This window comes from Crassostrea angulata, chromosome 2 (genome assembly GCF_025612915.1).
Source record: "Crassostrea angulata isolate pt1a10 chromosome 2, ASM2561291v2, whole genome shotgun sequence".
NCBI classification, from domain to species: domain Eukaryota; kingdom Metazoa; phylum Mollusca; class Bivalvia; order Ostreida; family Ostreidae; genus Magallana; species Magallana angulata.
In genome coordinates this window covers 63,258,482-63,269,766 of record NC_069112.1, presented here as the reverse complement: position 1 = coordinate 63,269,766, position 11,285 = coordinate 63,258,482, and the positions used below count along the sequence as shown (strand labels likewise).

At 35.1% G+C, this 11,285-nt stretch overlaps 1 protein-coding gene across 1 annotated transcript; it reads right to left on the bottom strand.

Moving 5' to 3' along the window:
• Nucleotides 1–1,121: 1,121 nt before the first annotated feature.
• On the bottom strand, nucleotides 1,122–2,387 carry LOC128172673 (uncharacterized). Its single transcript, XM_052838446.1, has one exon. The coding sequence runs from the start codon at nucleotides 2,175–2,177 to the stop codon at nucleotides 1,122–1,124; it is 1,056 nt and encodes a 351-aa protein (XP_052694406.1). The 5' UTR covers nucleotides 2,178–2,387.
• Nucleotides 2,388–11,285: the final 8,898 nt, after the last annotated feature.

The window sequence follows — 11,285 nt, the reverse complement described above, 5'->3', positions numbered from 1 at the left end:
ATTTTTGAACCTCGACCAAGAGAATTTCAAAATGCTGCTGGACATCAAGACATTTTCAGAAATGTGTGGTTAAATCACCCAAATCTTGATTATTTCCCTGTGTCTCAGCTATTTTCATATGCCAACAAAGTGGCTTTAAACAATGACCATGACTATCTACAAGGTTCTCTTTCCGACAACTGGCTTCGGAATATGAATATTACTGCCATAAATGACAATGAAATAATGCGGACGGAAAGACAGACATGTGGACAAAGTAACAATAAATTATGGCATACTGAACGTCAAAAGAGAATTCATTCCTCTAACTTTGGAAAAATTTGTAAAGCAACTGAGAAAACTGATCTAAACAAAGTTGCCAAAAATTTGACAAAACATAGCCCCCAATTATTTGCCCCTGCTATTTTACATGGCAAATGCTATGAATCAGTTGCTTTACAGGAATTTCAAGAAAAATCTGGTATTCAAACCAAAAAGTGTGGTATTTTTGTGTCTAAATCACATCCTTACTTGGCTGCATCTCCTGATGCAGTCATTGATGACAACAGATTAGTTGAAATCAAATGTCCCTATTCAGCAAAAAACAAAGAAATATCAGAGGAAACTGTACCTTATCTTAATTATGTTAATGACACCTTAGAGCTTGACAATTCTCATGATTATTACTATCAAGTGCAAGGACAGCTCTTCTGTTCTGGAAGGAAGGAATGTACATTTATTGTTTATACTTTAAAAGACATAAAAACAGTTACAATACTTAGAGATGAACATTTTATTGAAAACATGCTCAAGAAATTGAAAGAATTCTTTGAGACTCATTTCAAGAAAGCTGTTTTGAATAGGTTTTTTTTTCCAACAAACGGATTAAATGCTGAGATGTGCCTTATTGAGTTCTTGTGGAATTCTTGGTATACATTAGACTTCCCTGTATATTAGTTGAACATAAAACTCTGACTGTACACTAGATTGAAATATGCAGCACTTACAAATTGGATACATTTTCAGTGCACAATTGTTTATAAAAAGTGTTTTTTGATAATAAAAAATTTCAATCTATAAATATGTGATACTTTTTGTTTTCTGCAAAAAACTGAAAGTTTTTAACTTGAATAGGAGTGTATTTATGCATGTTTCGGGACAATGCACTTTCGAAAATTGCACATAATAAAACACACATAAGAAATTTCACTTGCTAATTTTGTTTCCGTAGAGTTGAGGGGTCCTTTTAATATCTTATATGTTTTCGCAAGCCCTATCAACCTCTCAATGTGAACACGTTTGCTTGAAATATTTCTGTCTCTTAAAACAGTTTTATTAGACATACGGTTTTTTTTCTTAAAGAATGTGGGAATGTTCACCTTAACATCCTTTGGGGCAAACAAATCCTGGACATTGAATCCTTTGTCTGACATAATCGAGTCTCCTGGTTCACAAATGTTTGTTAAAGGGCTACGTTCAACAATTTGCCTGTCACTGGTAGACCCTCCATAAGCTGGGGAGATGTATGATATAAGTCCTCCAGGTGTAGCACTTACAAGCACTTTAACAGTGTTTCTGTTTTTGTAAGTTGAGAAGGTAGATTGTTGAGCAACAGGGGGTTTTGGTTTTTTGACTGGGATTTCAGTGCCATCAATAATAACTCTTGTAGAGGGAAATTTTTGAAAAAAGTCACAGGGTGAAAACAAATTAACTGTGTCTCTATCAGGCCAGAAATTAATTTCTCTAAATTGTCTTGCCATAAAATTTACCCATGTAATCCAAATGTTGTCTACTGTAGTTTTTGATATTCCAAATGAGCGACTCAATTCATAGTTTGTTTGGTTCTGTCTTAGTTTTATCAAAGTTAAAAACAGTTGATTTTCAACTGACAAATTTTGAACTTGATTGTAAAGATATCTTAGATGATAAGCAGCTGGACCTAAACTATGAAGAACAAAAAGGAAATCTGTGTGTGTTGCAAGACCGGTGTAAAATAGCATTCCTTCATGGTCATCAATAAAGTTTTCTATGGATAAAAAAGGTGTAGGGATGGTTTGAGATGATGTCTCTGTGAAGCACACTTCTTCCTTGTCTTCCAACTCAGTAAAATTTGATGCATCTTCGTCCTGATTTAAGTTGCTGTCTGTTGAATCAACAGTACACCAGTTTGCCACATCAGAGATATCAGCATCATCCATCAATACTTCTAATGGTTCTTCAGCCTCATTCTTAATCTCTTCAACTTTAAGATTGCGCGCATCTCTTCGCTCACTTCGCTCATCTTTTTTCTGTTTGATGCAGCTATTCCAAGGAAAAACTGAAGGGATCGCATCAGCCTTTCTTTGTTTTTTCAAAGGATCAGTTCCTAAAACAAATATTAATACATTTTCATTTTATTTATTCAAATTGCTGGTCTTATAATGAATTTCTTTTATGAAAAAAAGGCTCAGATTACATCTTCTCTCAATAGCAGACAGGCTTTACCTGAAGCTATGACTATATTAAGCTTCAGTTCTAATTAGTGAAAAATTTCTTCCATTTCATTTCTTTCTCAAATTTTGATAACAACATTCAACATTATAAATATTATAATGAATTTTATCTGATTCATAAGTTTGATAACAACATTTAACATAAAAGAAAATAATAAATCTTATCCTGCATGTTGTAACATTCCTCCTCCAAGAAATTGATTTTCTTCATCATTCTTCATCACATTCTGTCAGCTCAAGTTAAATATGGGTCTATGCTTTGTGATTTATGACAAAACAAAATAGCCATGGAAGAGCAAACTTTGTAACATAATCACAAGTTTGTCAATTTCATTGCATATTTTGAATCTGCCAATTTATTCAAACATGGCCAATCAATTCATGAAAATAAAGTAAAAAATTATTCAACAACGAACAAAAGTATACAACATATAAATAATCAAGACACATATGTTTTCACTTTCTCGTTTTTTTCATTTTCGGGACATCAATGCATTACAATGCAAAGCAATCCGACCCCCCCCCCCCCCCCCCCCCCTCCGCCCAGTGAAAACAGTCTCACTCATTATAAAAATTTAATACCAAAACACAAATTCAATTAACTGAAAATTGTTATAACGCCAATGAAACAACATATCAGAGAGAAAACTTACCGTGTGAAGTTACAGATATGAAGTCATCTTCCCGAAAATGTTTGTGACAGACAACGCTGTGTGGCTGAGGACACCATTGTTTATAGCGAAACTCCTCGCTGTTTCTTTTGATGGCTAACACCCAGAGTTTCTTCAGTTTTTTGTCTGTAGGGAAACTCAATCCACCGCGGGTTGAGCACCCAGGGACACAGCAACATGTAGGCATTACGATAACAATTGTAAACACTAAAACAGTGACGAGCTACTACCGGAAGTATAGATCGTGAACCTAAACGTTCGTAGCGCCACCTATATTTTAACAAAGGGGGAAAACCGACAAATATCGATCATTGTTTATTTAAACAGCAGAGTTTTTCATATTTTACTTATGTCACTTTGTTTTTAAAACAAAAAACTTTTTCAAGTAAGATTAAAGTTATTTTATTTGCATCCAGACATACTGATTTAGTTTTGTACAGAATTGCAACAAATTCAGTAAGTCAGTTAGCATCATTATTTTGCACAAATGGCTTAAAGTGATGTACATAGAACTCGGACAGTATTCTGACCAAGGCATCCATAGTGGGCCTGTGGGGATAAATTCGTTCCACATAGAAGTCTTGCTTGGTGTATGTAATAAAATCACAAAAAGGGGCCCCAAATACAAGAAGTTGACCCCGGATTTGATACCAGTGTGTATGACTGTTTTTAAAAAAAAAAACAAATCACCATTTCTTGTTTCGCAAGCTTCACAAATGGACATGACTCTGACAGAGTATGGACATGACTCTGACAGAGAATGGACATTTGATTTCAATAATAGCCGTTGTTCAGTTGATTTTTCAAACATTATGCAATCAGGTGTTGCACCGAGAAAATGCAAATCAGGGTTGACTATCAAACCAACTTCATGAAGATTTCCTGTATTTCTGATGTACATTTGCTTTGCAACAATTTCATAAGCTTTCCCATATGATGTAGATGAGGATGAAAACTTTTTTTTGAAAGGTATTTTTCATGAAAGTTTCATTATTGTCCGTTTTCCTTCTCATTATGAGTCCAAAATTGGAAGCAGTAATTCTCTTACTTCGCTCTGTGTACCATCTCGGGTCAGAACTGTAAGCGAGTTGACCTTCCTCACTAAGTTTGCTCCACTCATGTGCTAGTCTTTTTTATCTTTGTCACGTTGTGGAGTTTGAAGGTCTGTATTTTTCTTCATAGTGATATCTGTATGGTTAGCAATTTCATTGCTCACGATTTACAGGGTATTCATGATTCCGTCTTGAGTGGAAGTAATAATTCCGTAGTCTTCCTTGCTCATAGGCGAGGAATCGTCTCTGAATGCTGCCATTTCTAAGGCCATGGGATCCTGTGTTTGTGTCAAGAGAGTAAATCGTAGTCCATGATTCTACGTCCATGATTTTTTGATTGATAAATATACTCTCTAGGAGTGATGACAAAATGTAGCTGGGGTCATTGCGTAGTACCTGCAGGTGTCAGGTGCTGAAACCTATTGAATCATTGTAAACATCGCTACCTCCTAGTCTGACTGACATTTCTAAAAATAATAAAAAAAGTGATGTAATCATAGGGGTATGGAATAGAGTGTTTTGTTCATTTAGAAATTAAAACAATGATGTGTAATTTGTCTTCTTCTTGAGTAGATGGAACACAACGATAGACTAGGAGAAACAGAGGAAATTATTAGAGATTACAGACGTGACTTCAAGAATCGAGAGTCTGGAAGCTCTTCAGAAAATACTGGTACATTAGCCGAAAGACCCACTCCCGGAAGACTACTCACGATTTATTGGGTTGGAGAGGGAGCCAAACTTCACTTACTGGAGGAAATGACCGGAGTTCCATTAAAAGAATTCGGGATTGTTTGAGGAGAATGTTCAGCCGAAAAGGGAGAGAGTGTTTTCACATAATGAATCAGATCGACAACATGAAGATTGCCTTGTTGGAATTTGCGTTCATGAAACTGATAAAAAATCTGGAGAAACCGGGAGTCACCTTAAGCCAAGAGACCAGCGTGTAAGATTTAACCCGAAGATTGGACAAGTGAATGGATGACTGCTGTAGTAGATCGGAGTCAATTTGTGCGACGGATTCAAAAGACTGGGTGCCTAATTGAACCTATTTTAAAAAGACGTTCAAAGTTGTATAATTATTTGTCTTAAAATGATTTTTACTCTTGTAGAAAAAATTGTTTCATTGTCTGAATATCTAATTTGTTATTTCATAAATGAAAGACAAGAGACAGGTCAATATTGAGGACATAAAGAGTTAGGCAAAGAATCAGAGCAAGCGCTGAAAGACTTGGGGTGTCGAGTCTAGGTACATGAACTCCGGGTAGCTAGGTAACTGCCACCCTTGTTGGTACTTTCGTAGGGATTTTGGTTTTACTCCTCCCCTTTTTCTTTCGCTCCTCCTTCTTGTCATAAATCTGGGGTTCTCTCTCCCCGCACCTCATTCATCGGCTAGATTTCTACAATCAACCAGAGATGAGTTTTGTTACAGTACCTGTCGTGCATCCCAAACTTTTTACAAGACAAGCCATAGAGTTATGGGAGTACAAGTGGAGTCCCGTCCAGCAGAGCTATGACAGGGTTTCATTTCGAGCTTTACAAATTATGGAGCCAGAGGGAAACCCAATGGATAGTTTGAATGGCTTAAACTTATTACCTCCTCGCCCTGTTATGGTGGACGAATTATCTGATCTAGTTAGGAGAAGGATGATGGCCCCAGCCTGACCTCCGCCACCAAATTTCAGGAGAAGAGGAGCCACCAAAAACAATTCGTGGTGGATTCGCAAGCCAGTCCCGACCCGTCCTCGGCAGGGAGCTCTCCTATAGACAGTCCTACCAAGAGGACGACTCCATCTCCGCCGGATGTATCACCATCCAGGGTCCGGTGTCAAGGCCCCATCAAAATTCCTCTTCAGGACCAGCAGTTTGCGCTACAAGAATGTCCTACAGCGAACTTGCCAACCCAGAGGGACCCGTCCATTGGGATGACGGGAGCCGTGTGGCCTACTAACCCGCCATCTCCTCCTCAGGGAGCAGCTCCCCGGAGAAGACATGCTACATCGCCTCCCACCGCGAGACCCCAGAGAGGAAGAAGAGCAGAACCATACAGAGCCAACATTCCTTAAGAGAGATCCGCATTTTCTATAGCATCTCAGAGAGAACGCATCAGAAACCTCTTCGAGGATTTTATGGTCAACGTCCCTCATGAAAGAAATTTTCTGAAAATGTCCTTCAATTCACTGAAATATATCTGAATCATATCTGAAAAATATCTTACTACCACTTTGTGACTCTGAACCAGTTCTGAACACATTTCAGCAATAATGCTGAACTGTCTGAAAAATCTGAATTGTACTGAATTTGTCTGAAAAATCTGAACTGCTTTGAAAATTGCTGAAACAGTCTGAAACTCTATCTGTATAGTGCTAAAACAGTCTGAACTATTCTGAATATTGCTGAAACAGTCTGAACTATTCTAAATATTGCTGAAATACTCTATTTTAAGCATTAATACTATAATCCTAATGTAATTTTTTGTCTGAAACAATTGTTTAAAATCTGTTAGAATTTTGATGCTGATCATTTTTTAATATAAAACTTAAAGCTATTTAAATACTTAAATATGTCTGCAATTGAATACCGGCATTGCAAACTGATGCATTTTTCAGGATAGAATTGAATTTCACCAATATTTCATTTAAATAGAACAAAAAAACTTAACAGATTATTTCAAATGGCGCTGAAAATGTGTGAATTAACGTATCATTGTGTGTCATAATTTTACTAATTTAGTTAGTTCAAACATTTCAGAAGTTGCTTCTGTACAAACCAATCAGAATTACAAACTGTTTTATTGACAGTTATACTATTAAAGCTCCTCTTTGTAACTTAGTCCTAACTAGGATGCAAACCTTTTGTTTTCAATGTTACCTAAATGAATTAATCAAAGAACTGAAGAACTGACGGGAGTTGATTTTGTCGATGTTTATTTATTTTAAAATCAATGATATGTGATTTTGCATGACAAGTACATGTATACGCAGTTTCTAATTTGAATTACGCATATTTTTATAATATGAATTTCAAAACTTGTTCGACTAGAATGTCGAGAAACCTCCATATGAATCATGTTAAATTATATTTAAATATAAAATTAATTCAATCAAACTATATATCAGTGGTAGAAATATTTCTCGAAAATTGTATGGATCCAAGCAATATTGAACTCTCGTCTCGTTCAACCAAACGCTCGGCTGACACCGTAAATCTCCAACAAGGGTTTACGGACACAGCCGAGCGTCGAGTTGAACAAAACTATATTGAATTCTGGCGTAGGAATACATACGACTACAAAAAATATTTAAATTGTTCGTATTATTTAAAATCTGACTATTTTAAAGGTATTTGTAAATAAGTTTCCTTGAAAAACAATGCTTTAGCATACATTACATGGAATTCATCAATTATTTTCAAGAACTATGTCTTGTCAGGAGCAATGATTTGTGCTGAGGTCCAAACACTGTTTCACTTTCGGTTTTTCCGAGTGACTGCATAGGAGAGTTGATTAAAAGAGAGTTGATTAAAAATCAACTCCCAAAAAGAAGTTAAACAAAAAATTGGGGAGGGGTAAAATTGACTAGTAACAACTTGAGTACTATTAAAAGATAACTAGTTTCTGACAGTTCTATGTCTGCTTTAAAAGCTATTTGATTCAATTTCCCAGGTGTATATAATAGTTAAACCAACTGTAAATGATTAACTTATTTTTAATCCGGAATTATTTTGGATTATCATCGAGTTGTTTTGCATACACTACGTCACTTCCGCCCAATGATGACGCACTTTTGATGGGTGCTACTAGCAGACGGATTTGAAAATTCAAGGATTTACATATCAATTGATGTTTTATAGAGGGATATTTCTAAAAGAGGCAGGGTACACTATAAATTAAAAGCCATTAATTGATATATGGAGACATTTATTCCTGTAATTAATGTGTTTTTTAGTATTTAAAAATAATTTAATATTATACAATGTGTGTAATCTACACACATTCTAATGTTATGCTACAAATTAGTCTTATGATTTAATGAAATATGCCAAGCTGTAATCGCATGTAATGTATGATGCATATGATGCAGTGGAACTTTACATTGTATATAGAATGCTTTTTTGCACCACTCATAGTTGCTGATCATATGCAGAAAAAAAAGAGTGAAACTCAGACCTGCAAAAACTGTTCCCAAAATAACGATGATAAAGGTGAGAAAAAATGGAATGTATATTTATATTGTACATGTATATTCTAATTTGCATGTATAAATTTGCATTTAAGGTTAATAAATCTCTTAATTAAAAAAAATAGCATTATGATTATCAGAAAACATATAAAATCTTGCATGTTAATAGATAAATTAAAGGAGACTTACTTGTAAGGCGAACTTTGATTGAAATTCTCCGAGGCATTCAGGAACGTGGGGGCAGGTGAGATATGCTTGCTAGTTCCCAGATCAGTATTTAAAGAATCATGTGATCAATCGAAAGCTGAATAATAATTTGAATAAATTGCAAATTAATAATTAGACTTATATAAGGGTGGGACGGGGTCGGGCACCTGCCCCCACGTTCCTGAATGCCTCGGAGAATTTCAATCAAAGTTCGCCTTACAAGTAGGTCTCCTTTAATTTATCAATTCTCCTTCGGCATCCAGTCACATGGTGTCATGTGAGACTTTAAAGTCGATTGATACATGAGTAAAGGATAATGTAAAAAAAAAAACGTACTTCCAAGACAATTACAATATTTATTTGTACAATGTCACTATTTCTTCATTTTTGACAAAATTCCTGAAGAAAAACAAACATCACTTTCAATGTTTTTGTCATAATATTTCGCAAAAGTCTGAACAGATGTCCAAACAACACTGTCCATGATCGTAGTAATCGGAACACCTGATGATTTCGCCGCACTCGAAGATGCCGCCCGAGTGTTGTGCGCCTTATATATATCGGTATCTATCTTGGCGTTCTGTAAACACAACTTAAGCCACCTAGCTAAAGTATCGGTAGATACCGCTTTATACGGCTTTCGAGTTGAAATTAACAATTGAGAAACATTCTTTCTAAACACCTGTGTTCTATCTAAGTAATCTAAAATACAAGAAACAACACAAATACAATGATTAAATATATATCGACAAAATAATATTTAACACAGACTGTAAATATTCCATTTTGAAATGTTTGTACACAACAAATTCATTGAGATATTTAAGATTTAAAATAAGTCTAAAGAATCCGTTGGATTTTAGTACCGTGAAAACCGTAGATATAAATTCATCATCACAATGGTTAATTTTGCGAATTATGTCCGTCTTCTCGAAGGAAAGAATGAGATCGTTTATTATTTCTGAATCACGCTTACAAGCAACTGTGGGTCGAACCCTTGTCTGATATGGAATTTCACTAAATTCCATTTTATATCCTATATATTTATATATCAAGAATATAAGTATCTGATGTCAAGTCTTGCTATAGTAAGCTAATAATGCTAAGCTATAGTAAGCATAATTTCATGGCAGTTTTTATTGAGCAATCTATTCTTCTGGTAAATACACGTCCGATCTCTATGAAGTCACCGAGAATTATGAGGCTAGGAATTGTGATGAAATAATAAAAAAAGAGAATAAACAATGAACATTAATTTATTGAGAAACGCATGAAAAATAAGTATGAAATAACACTGAATCAGTTCAATGGCACAAATAATGTCATATTACAGTCACTTTTTCTTGGGGAGAGTCAGCTTTGCCTTTTGTTAAGGAGGTTCACTGTTGTTTGGGATGATATTTTCTCTTTTCAGACTCTGTTTCTTGGGGTTTGATGATTTTTTTCTTGTTACCGCCTGGTGGATTATTTTCTTAGTCAGTGCATTCAGAAGCCCAGTGTCCCAGGTTATGACAAATATAGCACGTATCTTTGTCTTTGTTTTTTTTAGCTGAATCCTGCTTTTGTGGATCTTGCTCTTTTTTGGCTGGATCCTGCTTTTGTGGACATTCAGGGGCCCAATGTATGTTTTATTGATTTAATACAGTGATACGTACAGTCACACATGTACATCTGTACATATTTCGTCATAAGCTTCCCTCGCCTCAATGGTAGCACCGTAATTCGTAAAACATATTAATTACTAAAAAACAGTGTTTAAAAACTGCTCCATTCGTTTAGTTTCATTTAGTTTAAAGCTATACACGCTATAATTTACGTCAATTTTGAATGACAGTGAAAACGAATGTGTTTGTCTACTTATAAAAGTTATCCTTAATCTGTAAATTACAATGGTGAATTCCATCTCGTTACAAAGATATAGATTTTAAATTGTTTATTTTCCTGCCAGGAAAATATAACTTTTCATGAATATTGATAAAGGAAGAGCAAACCGACCTCATTGCGCATGTCTGCGGGGAACTAGGTAGTAGTTATTGTTTGCCTAATTAAATATCCAACTTGATTTTTAATATGCTTAACAGTTGTTAATTACATGTATAATGAGTAAAATACGTTTGTCATTCACGATACCCTTACTTCTGCATAAACACTTATAGTATCTATAAATAGCACATAGGGGAAAAACACAGGTTTACGTCATTTTTTCAAGGCAGTATTTATATCTACTCAAGGGCTTGTAATTTTTTCTTTTGTTTGTACCCGTATATCGGACAAATTTATGCTTTACTGAAAATATCCTTTCCTTTGTGAAACTATCACAATTATGAAGATGTTGACCCTTCACAAGTTTTGGTAAGATAGGCTAAATTCAGCTGTCGATATCACGTGATAGATTGATATTCACGAAGAGGCATTACTTTCCTGGCAGGAAAATAAATATTTTTTATTGTTTAATATTTGATATATTTGTTACGTGATCGAATTGAGCATTATAATTAAAAGCATAAAGGTAACTTTTATTAGTAATCAAACACATATATTTTCCCCTTTATTCAAAATTGACGCAAATTATAGCGTGTATAGCTTTAAAATCACTAACATACCTTCTCAGAAGCTTCTCCGACCGATCGCAATCTTTCTACCATCAGACCATTACCATATGCCTTCGGTGCCTATTCAGTTCTGAATACTCAAGCCTTAAGG

Bases quoted from the DNA above. Each gene is read 5' to 3' on its own strand.
- LOC128172673 (XM_052838446.1), bottom strand. From the start codon at position 2,177: ATGGATGATGCTGATATCTCTGATGTGGCAAACTGGTGTACTGTTGAT.